A 20,421-nucleotide genomic window follows, 5' to 3' on the forward strand; every position below is an offset into this window, starting at 1 on the left:
ATGAAACCCGATATCCCCTCCCCTCCATGCCCTGCTCCAGCAATAGCCAAGGCCTGCTTCTCCCAGCACAAGAGATGCACTATTGAGAGACTTTCTCTCTCACTCTTTCACTCCCCCTCATTCTTTTATTTCTCCCTGGTCCTCGTTCTGCCAGTCGGCAAGGCGAGATGCCAACCTCTCCCCAAAGCCGGGCAGAGTGCCCTCACCCTTTATGCAAATGATTCACCACTAGCCCAACTCACACATTCACTCTGTGCCCCCCACCATCACCTACTCCTCCATTCCTTCATTTCTTTCTTTCACCTCTTACTGTGCACTCCTTCTCTCTCCAACACGTTTCCCTTTTCCTGTACTTCATATTGTTGTTGCACTTCAACCATCCCTCCCTCGGCTTCTTTGCTGCTTCACTCACCCTCTCACTTCTACCAATTGCCTGTGCTCTCTCTACCTCAATTGCTATCCATCTTCCAGCACCTCTCACTCTGCTCCCCCTCGCTCCTTTCACTGTGGAACTCCTTTTCTCGCTGCCTCTCTCTCACACAGCTTGACTCGCCCAGACTCAAACTTGTACACTCATTCCTCGGCCTGTGCCAGACAGGCAAGTGCAGAAACTCCCTTCACCCTCTCTCCCTCTCTCTCTCTCTCTCTCTTTCACTTGCACACAGCCACTCATGCTGCAACTCATGCCCTGCTACATCCCTTAAAGGGAAAGTATCTCCGCAATAAATCATGTTTTTTCTTCATCTGTTATAGTTTATAGAACTATTATATAATTTGTCAGCGTTTAATGTTAAATGTATAGTTTGAAAGAAGCCGTTCGGTACGTTTATCAATAGCCGCTATGAGAATTTATTCCCTTTTTTTGCGTAATTTTTTGATTCCTTGAGTTTTTGTGCACTTCACTAACACCCTCTCTTCACAAAAAAACAAAAACAAAAGAGGGACAGTGATTTCGACATGTGTTGGGTTATGATTATATGCTTTAACTAACTCATATTTGTCATTTTTTTAAATGGGGAAACCTGACTGATTTCAATCTTGCTTATTAAAAGAATTACCGACCCCTCTTATGTGACCATCCACATTTCCACATCAGTGCGCTTCCTATCAGGAACGCAGAAGCTTGTGGATTTAATTCTGCTTATCATAGGAGCTGGAGTTCTGCCGGTGCAGGGTTGGCACTGTGAGGGTTAAACGGTGCCCGCTCCCTGTGGCATGATATGAGCTGGGCCTTTGCCTGTGCACTCTGCCTTGTCTGTGCTGAGTTGTTAGGGGTTATGCAGAGCTCCAAGTGGTTTCCTATGTGACACTGATCCCATGTGGGGTTAAAGGGTGGCTGTTCCATATGGTCTCCCGAGAGCTGGGTCTTAATCTCTGCTATGCTCGACAGAGTTTGGGTTAAAGGGAGACAGTCTCTTGATGCTGTAGTGAGTTCTGCTTGACTCTGAGCTGGCAGTGTGAGGGTTAAAGGTCGATCTGCCCATTTTGAGTGGCGTTCCCTATAGGGCCAGCACCATGCCAGGCCGGAAGAAAGAGAGGACACACACAAACACATGCAAGGCGAGAAACAAAGAGCCTTCACAACCACACAACCACACGCACACACACGAAGACATGTGCACACACACAACAACTAAATCATTTTGAAAGTTTTATCCACTCAAACCAATGGTTTCTTTTCTTCTTTAAAAAAAAAAAAAAAGAAAAAAAGAAGAAGAGGAATCCTGCAATAAACGCCAGGAGAAGACAGACAGACACATGATGCAGACGGGCGCCTCAGGGTGAGTGTGTGTGCAGTTATCTCCTCTGTGACCACGCTCGCTGACTTCCCCAGCCTAAACTACCACCTCGCTCAGACCTCAGGAGCACCACAGCACCACAGGCAGACAGCCATAAGTACATATCCTCAGAGGGGACATAAAATGGAGGAAACCCACCTCGATAAAAAGGCACCTCACAAACTCCCCTGGGGGAGGGAACCAAAAGAAAGACCTGCATACTGATCCAAGCTTTAAAATGAGGTTAGAGATGCATTTATACCAACTACACATGTTTTTGATTTTTACAGATATTGGAAAAAAGCTATTTTCTCCACTTTCAGTTCTTTAGTGCAACAAAAGCACAATTTTAAACAAAAGAACACTTCATGCATTGTATGTTACAGTGCTTAATAGCTTGCATCTGGTATAGGTAAAAATTCCCCCTATTGAGAGACAGAATTGCATGTAAGTGAAATACTGTTTACAAGTAACCAATTGTGAACTTACTGGCCTTTAACCTTGGAGGATTTGTTTTTTTTTTTTTTTTTTTTTTTTCCAGTATCCTGCTTGACTTTATGGTTGTCTAATTGAATAAAAACATCAACAAAAACATTCCTAACTGCAATAAATATTCTATTCCCGTCGTATTATTTTCAGTGAAAAAGTACAGTTTCGCTGAGAGTTGATAAACCTTCAGTGAAACTGCCGGTATGAAACGCCCGTCAGTCTCCATTTATAAACATGTGATTGTATGAAAAGATAGTATCACAGAAAGGGGAGCCAGAAGGAAAAGAGCTGGACTGAAAGCAGCAAGAGCTGCCACGTCAGATGCACTGAGGCTTCTTGGCTGTCAGGACTGAAAGACACACACACACACACACACACACACACACACACATACACACACACACACACACACACACACAACTGCAGTATGGCCTACACACACTCCCACAAAACTGACTCAAATATATACAGACATACACACACAAAGAAGGGTTTGCCTTTGCAGTGCTGTTTGGGGAGTCGGAGTCATCAGCCAAGCCTGACACCCCTGCTCAGTGTAGCTGTCACCGCTGTCTTTCTGTGAGTCAACATGGATGGAGCCGCTCCATCATCAACACACACACAGGCCCTAATAATAAAACGAGTAAATCCCTCACTCCAGTTTGCCTGCCACACGCCAGAGAGGGCCTGCCTGTAAGGATTGCTTCTGGATTTGCACTTATCATTCGGTTACACTCTTCGATCATTTAAATAAATATTTTGGGGTTTTTTGTTTCGTTTTTTTTTTTTTTTTTTTTTTTTTTTTTTTTTCAAATTTCAGTCCAGTGTTTGAATCCTTTAAAAAAAATGACTTTAAAACTGTGACCAACAGCACTGTATGCAAAGCATGCAAACATTTATTAACATGCACAAAGAAGACAGCACAGTATCCCCTGGATCAGATGCAAAATAGGATTTGGCCTCATCTTTATTTAGGTTAGCTTTCCAATTCCTGGAGAAATTGCATTATTGAATACAACAACACCATTGTTTCAGCAAATTTCAGAGAGGCTTTCAGCTTTATGTATTTCCAGAGGGGAAAATCAAAATGCGAACACCGTTTTTCAATCCGGAGCGGAGAGATGGTTCTTGTGCAGAGATTTGATTCTCCAGATAGCACTTGGCACCGTTTGCCTCCTCTAAGCACTGTAATATGGTTATGATACATTAGCATTCCTTCACATCACCAAGGAAACCCAATATGTGTATATCAAGCATTTTAGTCAGAGGAGGAACAGAAAAGAATCAGTGGGCGAAAAGGAGGAGGGGAGGAGGTCCAGGAGATGGAGAGCCAGGTAAAGGATTAGCGTTAAGAGGTGAGGGAGTAAAAGAAGAGATGCCCGATGATCAGCATTCCAACGGACAAAGCTTGGTGAATGGTGAAACTGTTTTAGATAGCCTGTGCTGTTCTCAGGAGAGACACAGGGAGTTAGCAAAGTGGCTTTTAAGCTCACCAAATCCAACATATCCCAGATAAGACTGTGGCTCCTCCTGAGGGAACGAAAGAGAGGAGTAGTGGGGGGTGGGGGGGGGTGGAAAGAATGAGGTAAAACGGAGAAAGAAACGGTTGAGGTAACAGATGTAATGAGAGGGAGAGAGAAAGTAGGGAGAGTCAAAGATAAGCAAACACATACTAAAAGGAAAAAAAAAGGAGATTTTGAGAAAGAGGCAGAACAAGAGAAAAAAAAAAAGAAATAAATGAAGTGTACGGAAAGTGAGAGCATATTTTCAGATGAGAGCACATGTGGGTTTCGGTGTTGGTTGATCCCGTCACATGAACCCGAAGACTCCGAGCAGCAGGATTTTATCACCTGTGTGAAAGGCGGCTTGAATACACACTGGCCAACATCATCAATCCCTGCTCTGCTGAGTTAAAGGAGTAACCTGTGCAGGCCTTTTATGTACATTTTAGTGTCTGGATATTATTCAGCCACCTAAACTATAATGTGGAGGTGCAAAAATACTTTAAACCACTCACACAAACGCACACAAAACGCACACACAAGGACAGCTTAGAGTTACAAACACTATCCCCAAAAAGTTGCCTCAAATATATGTCTCTTTTATGTTTTTCCTTTCTGTATGCATACATTGTTAACTACATTATACATGCATCCACAAGACATGAGACAGGTGCACGCGCGCACACGCACACCCACCCGAAGCCAAACAGACACACACACACACACGCACACGCACACGCACACACACACACACACACACACACACACACACACACACACACACACACACACACACAGGCCAGAAAGCTGAGAGTCAACAAACAAGGGTCCGTTTTTAATCAGTTTGTTTATTTAACAGTGGTCAGGTTTTAACTTATAAACCTTCGAAACTACATTACTAAAAATCCTCCATTTAGACTCCAGAGAGAACATTCAAACAGTATTAATTCCTCTGCTGGGAAAAGGGACAGCCTTTTCCCGGAGCAATCCATAACATCTGAATATAAAAATAAATATGAAGAGCGGGCGCGCTCTTAACCCCAAAGTGAGGAGGGGAAAAACCTGCCGGGAAGTTTGATGGTGGTGTATGTTTTTCCTCTGTTGTACCGGAGTCTGGGACAACATTTTTCTCTGCTGATTTACTCTCACTGGAGTTTAGACAACTACCACCATTTCTCTACCTCTCCACCTCTCTTTCTTTCTCTTTTTCTAAGTCTGTTTGTCAAGCCTCCCCTTTCTATCTCTGTCCCTCTTTATCTTTTCCCTCGCTCTCTCTCCCTCTCTCTGCTGGACGCCCCTGTGCCAGTTAACACACCACAAGCCAGAGGGAGGACCGCAAGAATGCTTAAATCAGCATAATTAGGCCTGTGTGTACTTTAAACACACACGTTTCCCCCAAGCCTGGACCCCTGCCACCCGTACACCGCTGTGTACGCAGCCACGGCCCGTCTCTTTGAGTCAATAAACACAAACATATCAGCAGTCAGTCTCACAAACGTTTATACAGTACACACATAAATACATATGCAACACATGAAGTAAAAAATGATGCAGTATCCTCCTTCCACCCAACTTTATCCCACCAACTGAAGCTACCACCCTCATACAGCTGTCACTCCCCTGAACCAAACCGCCATCACCACACTAACACAGTTTGACCCTTTACACTGTGAAGATGAGGGAAAATGACTTTAATATGCTGGCATTGCACTGAAAAGTTGCACGTCTGTTGAAAAACTTCCATAAGCAAGCCGGTAAAAATTGAGCACGAGCATGCACTGAAAACAATGGCAGGGATCTAAATTGTTTTTTGTGGTTTTGTCCCACAAACATCTGTATGTGTTTTGGGTTTCAGTGGTGCATTAACAAACAACAGCCTCCCAAGTGAATGCAGGGTGCCTCGCTGCACATGGGGATTATCAGTAGTCATTACAGACCATTTAATAATAATCACCACCATCAAAAACGAATCAGTCCTGGCATGTGATTTTCAGATGGTCATTTTCACTGGCTGAGAGGATCATATTAGTGAAGATGAGAACTGATTAAACCATTTTTGGCATTTCATCTTATTGAATTATCACAGTGAGCAGCTTTTTATTGTCTTTATCTGCCTCTCTGTGCTGCTCATCATGGGTGTCGGTGTATCTCTGTGTGAGATAAGAGTCGTAACAGAGATGACACAGCCATGAACTTACACTATCGAGACGCTCTCCACAGAAAAGTGTGAGTCAGTAACTACAGCCTAGTTCAAAGGCATCCAATAAAAACATTACACTCCCTTCCTCTGGGGTTTGAACACTCAGAGCTCCCGAAGAAGCCTCAGGTGCAGGTGGACACTGCAAGTGAGGCCTGCACTTGCTCAAACACAACACCAAACACTGAAAACGAATCTCGTCAGACTGCGAATAAAAGGAAGAGTGCGAACATGAAAGGCCTGATTGCCTTTAATTTATTCAAAATTCTAATCTCCTCCCTAAATATATGCAAAGAGAACCAGTAACTCCAGTGTAGTGATTAACTAATGCGGCTCTGACTTTGGAAGTACAGTGCTGTTGCCATGGAGTTGATATGTCATCAAAGCAAAACATAAACTTCATTTGCTTTCCATTTTTGCCATCGCCCGCCTCAAAAACAGCTAAATTTTATATGGCCTCAGCTTACTTTTCTCTTGGCATAACACTCCAGAGGGGGATCAGAACGCCATGCTCGGTCAACTTAGAAAAATATTTGGTCAGCAACATTTGATCAAAGTGGTGTGATACTGTTTATATGAGGGTACACACGGAAAACTAACCACAAAGAAGCCACTCAGTGTGTCTCTCTCTCCCTCTGTCTGTGTGCCTCTTTCTCTCTCTCTCTCTCTCTCTCTCTCTCTCTCTCTCTCTCACACACACACACACACACACACACACACACACACACACACACACACACACACACACAGAGGCATGAACACACTCATTTCTCTGTTTGTGTGCTCACACAGCTGTGGATCTTGTGCAGGGTTCAACCAAGGTAAAGATATGGTATATTACGCAATGGCTTATAGATTTTTCCACCCCTGGCAAGCTGCCAGCGCTCTCAACAGGAGAGAAAGAGAAAGAGGGAGCAGTTAGAGAGCAGCACACTTTGTTCCACAAAGTCTGACTCACTGACAGGATTCACGGGCTGCTAATGGGACCACAGGCCTCTGACCAGTCGTTACACTGTGGACATACAGCTGGACAAAAGAGTATGCGTACGTGTGTGTGATGTGATAACACTAGTAATAAAATAATGACTGGAAGATTGTTTGTGCATTTGTGTCAAGAATCAAACATATTCATGAGGTCTGGGGGATTTTTCAGCTATCATTGCCGTGTGTGCGGCAGACTGCTGCTGCTCTGCCTCTGCTACACACACACACACACACACACACACACACACACACACACAGAATGCAGTCAAAAATAAATGACCTCAGGCCATCATTCAAAACAGTGGTGTATCAGGACTATTGTGTGCTCTATGCATTTCCATCAATTTAAAGGCGCAGTAAACACACTGATGCACGTCAAGACTTTGCATGCCGAGTCAGTTGCTGCTTCATTTATTCTAAAAGGCCCATATGTAACTTTTTTTTATGATTTAAGGGGCAAGAAAACTTATATGACAAAGCAAAACTGTCTGAAGACTGTGATGTTTCATTGTGAAAAGGCACAAACAAATGCCATTGACATGAACAAAATCTCCAGTGTGACAGACATTTCAGCGCAGACTAACTCCAAAATGAAACTTGGACGAGTGAGCAAGAACAGCCCAATCTGTTTTGAATCAGATGCTCGCCTGTCAGGATGATCAACCTGAATGTTTTCTTGATTTACTTACCGAGTACGTGACATGCATATGTTAATGACCCTTCTCATATCGGTCTTGTCCATATTTTCCCGCCTGGATTAAGGAGGCAGACATACTGTTCACACACAAGGCGACAGAGATGCATTCACTGAGCTGATTTGGCCTAGATCTCGCACACCCAGGTTTCCCCTACTCTTTTAATTGGGCTCTTGATGCTCGACATAGGGTGTACTTCCTCTAATTAGCTATATCTATAGCGTATGGGAGGGTGATGAATGCATGCATGTGTAAAATCCTCTTTTGAGCAACTCCAAACTAACTAAGAGCTTTAATTTCACGCTAGGCTGCATTGTACCATTCAGTGGGGTTACCCCACAAAAAAAAAAGCCTCTGAGAAAATCAAAAAGAACGAAAAACACACCAACGGGTCACAGATGAGGGGGATGGAGAAAGACACAGAGAGAGCGAGAGACAAACAACAATAACAACAACTGAGGCTCATCCTGGAACAATGCAGACCTCTCACTAACCGTTACTTCTCTTTTAAAGGGAGCTAATTGAGGAGGTGGAGGAGGAGAAGCAGGATGAAGGTGAAGGGGAGTCTGTCCCAAGCAGCTGCAAGAAGAGTTTATTCACAGGCTCTTGCATCTTCTCATCCCTTGATTCCTTATTGGTTCCTCACGTCTCCACTGTCTGATGGTCTCATCCCTTACTGGCAAACTAAAGTCTTTTAATGATAAATGACTGTAAACTGTTAGTTGTTGCACCTTCGATTCTCAAACCTGAGGACAATTTTTTAACGGTCTTGCACATGGAAGACATAAAAGTATCAGTCAATTGCACAATCACATTTAATTCTTACCCACAGCCAAGAATAAAATGATATTGCGTAGTGACCCGCGCAACAACAAAAGCTCTGGGGGATCATTTTGTATATTCGAATTTGGATACTTTCTACTGTCATGACAAAAACTGGCAAAGGCTAAACTGAGAGATGTTCCCAATATCAGCACACTGAATTGATTCTGACTGCGCTGCTCCTCCGCCACATGTCTGTCTATCTGTCCTTAACATATGTGAGTGTTCAGTCTGATTTCAGACGTGTGTGTGTGTGTGTGTGTGTGTGTGTGTGTGTGTCTGTGGGTATATACATGTGTGTGTCGTATGGCTTGATAAACAAAACTATATCTCTGGACAACATGAGACCGCTATAGGGGCTGCCTGCCTCCACTGGCCACAGACCAGCCTAAACCTAATCCACACTAGAAGGCAGAGGACAAGGGGGGGGCAGCACATATTCACAAGGACACACACAAACACACACGCATCGGCCACACAAAAACATGCCCATCCATCCAGGGGACAGCCACCTATTACCCTGTTGTGCCAACCGCCTCGGTTAAGCATGATAAATCCATTTTGTATGGGCAGTCAGGACGACTGCACAGATAAGGGATAAGCAGAGCGCCACAGTGTTGGATTTAACCCACCTCTAAGACAGACTCACAAACACACACAGGCAGAGGACGACTGTCCACAAGCTACCAGGGTTTTGTTTTGGGGCTCTTCTTTTTGTTATGCTACAAACAAAAACTAGTTTTAGTGTTCACACACGTTTAACTGTGTGCAATTGTGTTGTCAAATATTTGAACCAGAGATTAACTTGATTTCAGTGTTTAAAAGACTTAAGAGTCAACACATCCACCAAGCAAGTTGAGTATTTTTTTCTTAGCTTGTAATCAAAATTGAAGACGCTGTTTAACTGATAAGAGACATGTTGTGCCATTTCCCGCTTCCCTGCTCTTTCCTCTGTCCCTGCCTACCAGATCCCACTTTGGGCCAAGCAGTGTAAGGTGGACCTGGTTTGCCTCCAGCAAAAAGGATGAATAAGTAAAAAGAACACAGTGTACCCCTGGGTTCTGCCTGCAACCCACCGCCTGCCTGCCTGCCTGCCTGCCGTTGGCCGGCAGTTGGCAGGCCACTTTTACCCTGCTTACCGTCCACTACAGCAAACCTTTTCTCCGCTGCCTGTGCTGTGCCTACTAACTAGCTCTATGTGTGTGTGTGTGTGTGTGTGTGTGTGTGTGTGTGTGTGTGTGTGTGTGTGTGTGTGTGTGTGTGTATGCATGGTGCAAAGTGACGCCGATGAGGCTTGGTATGTTACCAGATCATGCAGGCCCACCTCAGCTTACACCGGCACCGCGGCCCTCACCGTCCGGTCTCAGTGAAACCAGAACCGAGAGCTGACGCAGGAGAGTCATCGGCCCAAAACGGGACAGGAGTAAGACACACACACAGATCCTGTGCACAAACACAAACACACACATACACACACACACACACACACACACACACACACACACACACACACACACACACACACACACACACACACACACACACACACACACACACACACACACACACACTCACCCATGGACAGCTATGATGGCCTACGTCTTGATTATCTGACTGTGATGACTATAGGTGAAAATAAGAAAACAAAACAAAATTTGGCTTAAAGTAAACAGTGTTTAATTCACATTTAGGGCCATGCTATAACATGCAAACTGCTTGTGCGGGCTCCACACATATTGAATGCGTCTTCATATGCACTGATTCACATGCTCTGTTTTGCAGAGATGAAAGCTTTTATCTCACTCACCAAAGATACTGACTGCAAAATCTCCACATTTTTTTCTGTTGCTATGGCTATATGGCATGGCTACAGTATAGATTTCGCCTCACACTTTCAAGTGCTTTGCCAATCTGCACGGCCGACTGAATTTCAAGGACTCATTTGATCTCCAAATCTAAAACCCTCAACAAGTGCATATAATCGGACATGAATCGCTTATGAGCAAGAAAATAAAACTTTGTTCTTTTTTTTTTTTTTTTTTTTTTTTTTTTTTGCGTGTGGACTGTGCGGGAAACAGTTAAACAATCTCCCGCACATTGTTAAACATCTCGGAGTTTGCTGCAAAGCTTCAGAAGTTGGCAGTGTTTGTGAGACGCGCTGTAGCCTGCATTAGCAGCCCCTCTCATTTGGATAAGCGGGACTTAACTGGAGTCTGAAATAATTGATTTCAAAACGCAGCACGTAAAAGTTTTAATTAACGACGCCTCCTCGACCTTCAAAACGCATTAAAACTTTATGCAAATGCATCTCCGTCACAGGGATGTGAAACAATGCCACGCGGCCCATAAAAACCTCCTGGTAATGTTTGGCAAGTGCATGTGCGCCACTTTTGGCTGCTCGGGTCCGTCAACTACCGGGCCATTCCAGCAAAGCTTTTATCAGCATTAATAATACATTGTAGATTGTTTACAGCAGTTTTGAATGTTTTCTGTGATTTGTGAATTATTTACCGGACTGCGATCAAGAATATAATCTTAATGGAGTCATTGGACGACAAGAGCAGCATGGTTACAAAGTAGCCTGATTTACGCACGTCAGTATCCATCACCCATCCTGTGCATGGATGTGGACACAGAGCTGCAAATAACCCGGCCTCAAACCACAGATCATTTAAACGATCACGGCAAATTAAAGGCAAATGTTTCAATTATAGGTGTGAAACGAGCAGGATGCACTAAAGTTAATTTTTGACTGGCGTTATCTTAATATGCTCTGAATACAAACACACGCTCTCAAGGAGATATGAGAGAACGCAAACAAATCAGCTGTGCTTGATATTCATCAGTGGATGATGGAGACGCACTAACAGCAGCCATAAGCAGATCAATATGTATCGCACATATGGGCAGCACGCGTCCATGCGGCGCTCGTGCGAGGGGATCTGCTGCCAATTAATTTTAATTAATGGAAAGAAAGAGGAAACTCGATGCGGACCTCTGCCTCATACCACCAGGCTTGGAAAATTATCTGTGCTAAATATGCAGTAGGGCTGTTGGACTTATTTTACGTCGCAAATCAAATAGACTATTGATTAGAAAATGTCTCCCGCACTGTTGAAAACTCGCAGACGCCAGAAAAGGTCAAGAGCAAACAAAAAAGAACGATTCCAAAGACAGAAGCCGCTTGAGTGATGTAATTGATTCTGATGCAGCCTCGGTGGCTGACTTTGTTGCAGTAATGAAAACAGATAAGAAGAAATATGATTTTTATTTTTTTTTTTTTGCTTTAGACAGGGACTTTTCCTTTATGTTTCTGACAAACAGAGAGAAACATGCTGAGGTCTGGTCATAAGGCCTGAAATAACACCGAGAAGAATCCTGCGTGTTTTCCACGGAGCTCGGCAAAACCAGACTGTTCTGTTTAAAGACAGGAATGGCTCTTTGCTACATTACATAGTCAGTGGAGTTTCAAAAATTACCGTCCACATTTAGTCTAATACATGATCCAACCTTTTATAATAAAACCAAAACTGCAATGCAAAACCGAGTTACTTATGAAAAGAGCGAAGGACGGCAGCCTGTGACCTCCGTGTATAACTGAAAATTTAACATACAGGCCTAAAGCTAAACAGCTGGGACTTTATAATCCTAAATTATCTCGAAGTATATAAGATTGTATCATATTGCATGAGACTGAGAATTGACATGTCTTGCAATTTCTTGCACTGACACCCCTGACTAACTGACGATCAGACTAAAATTAATAAACACTGCATGCTGTCAAATATTGACGTAAAATGTTCATGTTGAATTTGATCTTTAAATAAGGCTTTAAGGGAAAAATAGTGAATTATATTTAATGAAGTTGATCCCGGGGTCTGGTGTGATAAGTCGAGCGGGAGACAGAAAAACGGACCTGCGGCCGCCTGAAGCTGCAGGCTCGGCGCGCCTGCATGCACTTCTCATTTGTTTAACTCTGCACTGACTGCAGCTCTCAAGATCTGAGCCTGTGAAGTACACACTAACTTTATACATGTATTTAACAACTTTATATATGTATTGTCAGGGACAAAAAGCGCAGCTCTGCATAGAAAACAAAAAAAGGGTAATTTACAGTTTGACCTTTGATCTTGCGAGCTGTGATCAGGTTAAATTTACAGCTAAAATTGCTCACACACTGAAAACCAACATGATCAGATCATGAATAAAATAAATTTACTGTGGTGAAAAAACAAACATTTAAAGAATGAAGAAATATTGAGTATTTGCTTTACTTGTGCCAAAACAGTTTAGAGGTCGGTTGGCCCAATATTTTCATTTTACGTGCAGATTTTCTCTAGAGGGCATTCTAGCAGAAATATATTAAATATTATATATCTAAAGAAAACTACAGGGTATTTAAGATGATTTAAAAAAAAAATTGATTTCAGACTTTTATTGTAGCTCTTGTGGAAGAGGAGCGCAAAGGCAGAGACGCTCAAAGGGTCAAAACTCAGTCGTTAATTTTACATTAAGGTACAAAACACGTGAGCTGAATATTCAAACGTGATACATTATTTGCACAATTTAAAATGTCTCAAAACAAGTCAAATAAAAAAAAAATTATGCATCTGTGTAAAACTTGTAACTGAACCTTTACCCCAAACGGCCTTTGAAAATACACGCACATGTTGAAGCGACATTTTCTAACCTGATGAATCCTTTAAAAAGCTCCATCCTGTGCTGTATTTAATCTAACGACCGTACTATGGCTATATAAATACCGCGCAGTAGCTTTATTGCTTCTTTAAAGGATTACTGTATTTTGCCATGAATCAAACTGCCACCACGCAGCTTGAAGTCTGCAAACATACACGCCCACCATCCCTTCATTCGCATTTTTACAGAAAGGATAGTTGTTTAAAAGTATTGTTTTAAAACGAGGTTGCTGAAGAAGAGCAGCCCTCTCAAAACCAGGGGCAGTTATGAAAGCGCTCACGGTGACCCTAAAAGGCCCCCATCGCCGTCCGCGGCTCAGGACGGGAAGACCTCCCTAACAGCTGCAAGTCAGAAACCACTCCAATAAAAATCCACTGTCCTACAACTCAAGAAGCCGAAATAAAAATTTGACATGTGGTTTCTGATATTTGTCGATACGGCCGATTATTGCCTCGGGGTGTTTCTGATTTAGTCGCCAACTGTCAGGACACCCAGCCCTTCTTCCCCTTACTCCAACCCGTTTTAAATAAAATAGATTTGGGAGAAGCGCCATTTTCTCTCCAAACCATGCGCAATGAGACGCACAAGAAAGCCCCGTTGGAGAAGTGCCATTAAAAAGAAAGGGGGAGAGAGCGCGCGAGCGAGGGAGAGAGGGAGAGGGAGGTTAAACACTATCGGGGAAGGAGAGCAGAGTTGGAAAAAGGTCCTTAATACGCAACAAATGACAAGCGGCGGCACGACAGACAACACAACACTGTAACCACATACAGTAGACACAGACCGGAGGCACAGGACACCGGAAAAAAGCAACGAAGAGGAGCAGTAAAACGGCGGGTTTTTTTTTTGGTTTTTTTTCCATACCTGTGTCAAGCAGTAAGGGGAGTACATGGTGGTGTCTAGAGATGAAATTTTGAGTAGTTGATAACAAAGTTTGATGGAGGTTCGCTGCGGTGCCGCATTGCAAAGCCGCTGTGGCTCAGTCCAGGCTGTAACCCCGCCTCACTCGCAGTGAAAGCTCCGCACTAACTTTACAGGAAAGTTTTCGCTGCTCTCTCTCCCTCCCTCCCTCCCTCTTTCTCTCTAACGCTCCCTCTCTCCCTCCCTCCGCGCTTTTCTATTACATCGACACAAACCGAACTGTATATTTGAAAATGAGCTCTTTTTTTTAAACGTTATTTCTTTTGTAAACAGCGCGTCGCTAAATCTCCTCAAGTGCAGTCGCTGGGAGTTTTCCTGCTGCAGAGGTTTATGGTGCGCTTGATACTCAGCGAGGAGTTCAGTCGACGCATCGTATTCAGTGTCTTTTCAAAATTTCCGCAGAATATTTGGAATCTTCATATAGAATTTACATGACTTTGATTTCTGCCGGCTGTCTGTAGCTATTCTGCCTAAATGTTCTCCAGTCTATCTATCTATCTATCTATCTATCTATCTATCTATCTATCTATCTATCTATCTATCTATCTATCTATCTAATAATTTCAAATTTCTAGTAGCATTAATTTAATATTCCAAAGAGACCTGTCCTGTTTAAAGAATCTTTCTGGTGCAGGCACATAGTATACTTTTGACTTTGTTGGATAAAACTGTCTTTAAAAAAGGCTTTGGCAATGAGCGCAGAGCAAACACAAATGATTGAGGGTGCAGATTTCCTCAAAACGATCATTTTTCTACTTTCATATCCTTTCCTCTTATGAGGAATGCAGAAGTAAACCCAAGTGTGACCGAAAATAGAAACAAAAATACTTGAAAATTTACAACTCAGATTATGCTGTGGTCTTTTGAGAGCCCGTCTTCTGGACGGTAACACAAAGCGTCCTGCACACATACAAATTTAAATGAAGAGGCCCCGTATTCTTGACTATTTGTTACTGTAAATTAAAAGTTTGCCGTAGGCTCAGCATTTGATCCAGCTAAAACAAAAGCTAAAATGGGGTTCGTTTATTTGTAGTTATTGCATTTTAAAAAGGAGTCACGGCTGGATATGAGGCCCAACTCTATCAGTTCCACTTTTGCTGCGGATGCTCTTTGCAGTTAATTTTTGGCAAAGAGCTCTTCATCCGAAACTTATAACCAGACTTATAAAATATTTACAATAGCGGGAGCATTTGGATATTCTCAATATTTCTGGAGACCTCCGTGAATGGAACTAAACAAGTCCTAAAGTATACAGCAGGTTGTAAAATTGACTGTCTAAGACTCTAATCTATTCAGCTGTGATACCTCATGGTTTCCTATTTCTCTCCCTTATAACTAAATTCAAGTCATATTCCAGTGTACTATATCCGTATATGGAGACAAAAGATACCTGAACTTGGGCAAAGTGGTCTAAACCGGGCTCATTGTGACTCCTATTGTATGGAAGCCATACTCTCTGTTTCTAATCAGGCTTGGCTTTATCCTTGCCCGCTCCATGCTCCTCAGCCTAATCAAACTCATATATGCAGGCAGAGTGCCTGCAATTATACATAAGCCCCTGCCTTGTGCATGTGTGTGAGAGCATTAGTGTGTGGAAGTGTGTGTATGTGTGAATACAATACTGTATGTGCATATGTCTGTGTGTGTGTGTGGGTTGTGCAAAAGCATGTGTGTGCTCACACGTCTGTGTGCGTGTGCGTGTGTGTGTGCGTGTGTGTGTGTGTGTGTGTGTGTGTGTGCGTGTGTGTGTGTGTGTGTGTGTGTATGTGTGTGCAAGGGTGCGGTTTTGGGGGTTGAAGTCACCCCGGTGCTTGAATGCCAAGTTTTTCAGGGGGATATGAGGCTGTGCAGCTTTACGAGACCTCAGCCTATGTAGGATACTTAGACACTCACACCACAGACACACGTGCACCTAATGTACAGCATAGACACAGGTTCCACACACATTTATATTACATGGACACAAATGTCTGGTGGTCAAAGATACACTGGCACAACAACCAGAAAAAGAATTAGACAGACAAGAAAAGAAAAGAGGAAAATACTGAATAAAAGTCAAAGAAAGTAAAGCGTATTGAGGTGTAGTGTTCCTTTCCCAAAGTCTCCCCCTTTCCAAACCACACCCCGCCACGGCACCGGCCCAAACCCAAACCCCAAAGCCTTTGTGTGCTCCCTCGCTTTCCCTCTTTCTCTTTCTGTCTACCCCTTTTTCTTATTCTCGGTGGTTCTTTTCAGTGACGTGTTTCTACTTTTCTGTGTTATAATTTTGTTGCTGTTCGTTCTCTCTTTCAGCTGTCTTCACTGTCCCTTTTCATTCGTCTGAACTTACTGCTTGTCTTTGTTTCTGGCTTCAGTCTGGCATTAGGTGTCCATCTCAGTATTCAACACGGGCGCTTGGCTGTAACAAACAAGCTATAGCAACCACAGGAGTTACAAAACACTGACGCTCAGGTTTTCTTTCCAAACTCTCTCTGCTCATGATCAAACAGTCTAAACATCACCTACGAAAGCCGCTCGAGTGCACAGGGATCTCGTGGTTTCGGAGACTATGTTTGCCATTAAAAAGCACATGAGAAAACCATATGGTGTGTCTAAAGTTAGCATGTTGTGGTCTCCCATTGACACACGGCACTACCCATATACTTGGTGTTTACCATTGCCTGTGGCTAAGCCATTAAATATTGAAAGTGATGTAGCATACTGATACTGCCATTAGCATGCTAAATGTGTGAGACAGGTGGTTGGGGCGGCCTTTCAAAAGGCAGGAAATATGTGAGCGGAAAATGTGTGTAACTGTGCCGTTTACTACGCCGTACAGTGTAAATATTGTTTGAGTAAGCTGTTCATGTGTGCTCTGGGAAAGAGCACGCCAGTCAAATGCATACAGGCATATGCAGTCAGAAAGAAATGGCTGACTGGCCGCTACGGCTAACAAGCATGTCATACACAGCGTGGATCCCAGAGACTCTATGGATCTGTTTGCAATCTGAGTGTGTGTGCAGAGCAATGTGTCACGCCTGCTGCTTTTTATGTGTTTACTCTGTGTAATAGATGCTCATACGTTTCCCTCAGACTGGTTTGGATTACTGCGTTTCCAACATTTTTATGTAGAAATGTATAGATTTATTTTGCTAGTCTGATGTCACCATTCCTTCATTTAAGCAGAAAATGAAACATGTCAGACTGCAGCACATGGGCCAAAGGAGCAGTCCTCCAGGCAGTCAAGCAGTCATTTGTAAACCTAACCTGAAACACAAATTTTTTTTTTTACAGATATATAAATAAATACATGCAACGGATGACACACAAAAAGTGTCCTGCAAAAAAATTCCTCAAATCTGTAATCTTAGTATTTTTTTGTGTGTTTTAACTGGCTTCTAACTTTTGTCCTCGATGTGAAGAGAATGCGTGCCACAAAGCCAAACTTCTGCCAAGCGTAAATAAAACCATGTAAAAATACAAGTCTCTGAGACTTTCTGAGGAAATCTAGTGTTTTTGCAGGGCACTGTTGCCACATGTCAGCGCAGTCGACAGATGAATTCAGGACATCCATGATGACATGTGGGATATTTTACAGGAAATGGATGTATGAGCGAGCTAACGGCAGAATGTCAACACAAAACGTGGATGTATTTCCTGAACACATTAACCCCGGGGGCTCCAATTTAAAGCCAGAAGAATAAAGATAATATAGTGGTTTACATATATAGTTGTCCCCTTGCCGAAGTCGGACGCTGTAAAATGCTTCTGCAAAGTGCACTGATGAGTCTTTTGTATTCTGAATGCCCTCCCACTCTCAGCTGCAGAAAATCTTCACAAAGGAATAAAGGAGATTATTTCTAATGGACTGGACTTGTTTGTTTGTCCAGGAAATAAATCTTGGCACATCAATGCAACCACAACGACAGATACAGAGAGCTTGAAGTGTGTGTGTGTGTGTGTGTGTGTGTGTGTGTGTGTGTGTGTGTGTGTGTGTGTGTGTGTGTGTGTGTGTGTGTGTGTGTGTGTGTGTGTGTGTTTAGGCGTGTATATACCCTGTATGTATCGGACACGAGGAAACATTCAGGCATCCCTGGCCCTCTAGTAGGATCGTCGTTGACCAGGTAGGTGTCAGTAGCCTGAAAAACAGAGACAGAGGTGTGTCATTATAATTTTACCAGTTTAGTTGCACAGGGATTTTACCACGTTTTTTAAGAAACTCTCCATGGAAGCAGATCTTAAATAGTTTTGGCACAAAGGCACCAGGTGTTCCCGCGTTTGCTTCTTTGTACGACATCCAAGTAAGAAGAATCAATTTTGCAATGGGTTTTGGGTTTCATGCTATATATTCTAATATTTCAAGACTATATTATATCTGATATTTGTTGTTCTTTCAGAAAGGTTAAGATACTCTAGCCCTGATAAATAATGCAGTTTAATAAACAAAAAAAATACAAGATCAGAAAATCCTGAGACTTTATTAAAACCAAGAGGGACATTTTTGAGCAACAAAATTTTTGAAACAGCCCTGAAATGTACCTGTGGTATGTCAGACCTTCTATACAGCTCCACAGCAATTGTACCATAAATCCCCAGTTAGACTGTCTGTAAGTACCACTGCGTATGCATGCATGTGTATGTAGGTGTGCATTCAGGGAGCTTCATTTGTATTCTAAGTCAAGCAGGCAGGCGGGCAGGCGCGCAGGCAGGCAGGCAGGGTTCTGGCAGGGCCCGGAGCTGTGAAATGGGCTCTCCTTGCAGTTCTGCCATTGATTGGATCAACCTATCCCACTCTACTTAGCTAAAGGGAGCCCAAATCCCACAGCCGCTGTGCCGTTCTGTGAAATCCTATTTCATTTCACAACTTTAACGGATAAAAAAGCATGCACACACACTTGTGCCAGCCCAAGACCCCATGCCACATTTATTTCGTGAACGGGAGCAAGGAGAAAACGGCGCGTCTGGTTGTGTGGAAATGTTTAAATGTACACACATATAGTCTCTTCAAAGTACAATAACCCATATGTATATACATTTTTTTCCACACCCATGTGCTCTCTGCCTCGCACGCAGCAACACACACACAAGCACACGCACACACCAGTGCACACGTGCATGCCACTTAGGCAGACACACAGACACAAACCCCATAATAAGAGCCAGACGTTGGCAGACCACACAGCCCTGAGTTGTGGTGAAAACAAAGGCTATTCATATCCTTCGCAATGAGAGGTCTGTACAGCTAACTCTCTCTCCCTCTCTCCCCTCGGCTTTTTATTACAGATAATCTGCACTCGCAAACCTTCCATTTTTCTGCAATTGTGCGATTTCTAATCATCTTTATTAGTCCATAAACATGCTTATTTTTTTTTTGGTTTAGTCTCTTTTTATTGCATCTTTTTATTGAGGCCCTGGACTCCTTGAGGGGGCAACACAGCGCCTATTGTTGAGTCTCTAGATGATGATGAAGCCAGGAACAGTGAGAGAGGCCTGCTGATAAGGCGGCAAGGCATTATGGGAAAAGGGTAGTAGAGTTCCTCACATGCACACATACGCATACATGCTGATACACACATGTATGCACACACAAGACAAAATGCAAGCACTCGAAGTCTGCCAGGCCACGTGTGTCTGATAAACGAAACGATGCTTCTGATTGGCTGGCGGTCAGAATAATGGCCTGCATCCACGGCACCTGTGCGGGGGTTCACACCAGTGCGAAGCTGACAACTACCAGCAAACAGACCACAATGCATCAGGTGTGCTGGAGCCTGTGTGATTGGCTGTCCCTGGCCAGAAACAGGGTCAGGTGCACCAGCAAGCCTTCCCTGATTGGTTGAGCTAAACCCAAAAAGCTGCGGGTGGGAAAGAGCTGCTTTGATTGGCTGCCGCTGCCTCATTCTGCTGGTGAATGAGTGTCTGGCTGGATGGCTCTGGGACAACTGGGAGTGTGTGAGGAAACATACTGACTTTTTGAGAAAATCTTTGTACATATGTTGCTCTTCATAGACACAGAGCCTCGTCATTACCATCCTTTAACTTCACTTCAGGAGGAACAATATAAGCACAAATAAAAAGGCAACTGCACACCAACAATAGATCATTTGCTCTCATTTCATATTAACCAACCAACAAAGAGGTATTTAAATGCCCGCTTTATGTTGTCAGCCAAAGAAACAGGTGTTGATGAACCTCAATCCCATTGTGCTACAGTGAATAACATGAAGCTAATGAATGGGCTAAGCTCTGTACCTGCCACCAGGGAGGCCAGAACATACTGACTCCCTTTGTAGTAAACCCCTCAAAAAACTCCAGGCCCCCAAACATTCTCTCCTCCAGCAGTGTATGAATTATATATT

At 43.3% G+C, this 20,421-nt stretch overlaps 1 protein-coding gene across 8 annotated transcripts in view; it reads right to left on the reverse strand.

The window, feature by feature from the left end:
- Window positions 1–20,421, reverse strand: part of nfixa (nuclear factor I/Xa) — a 114,403-nt gene that overhangs the window by 88,227 nt on the left and 5,755 nt on the right. For 7 of the 8 annotated variants that reach the window (XM_069168495.1, XM_069168494.1, XM_069168498.1 and 4 more), the window contains exon 2: window positions 18,118–18,201. In XM_069168495.1, the coding sequence (XP_069024596.1) occupies window positions 18,118–18,201 (84 nt within the window). Of the gene's footprint in view, window positions 1–14,026; window positions 14,181–18,117; window positions 18,202–20,421 lie in introns of those variants that run through there. The other variant, XM_069168496.1, reaches the window with a different exon arrangement.

The sequence above is a fragment of the Embiotoca jacksoni genome, unplaced genomic scaffold (assembly GCF_022577435.1).
Source record: "Embiotoca jacksoni isolate LCO1_2020_lvr unplaced genomic scaffold, fEmbJac1.0.p SCAF_4, whole genome shotgun sequence".
In the NCBI taxonomy this organism is placed as follows: domain Eukaryota; kingdom Metazoa; phylum Chordata; class Actinopteri; family Embiotocidae; genus Embiotoca; species Embiotoca jacksoni.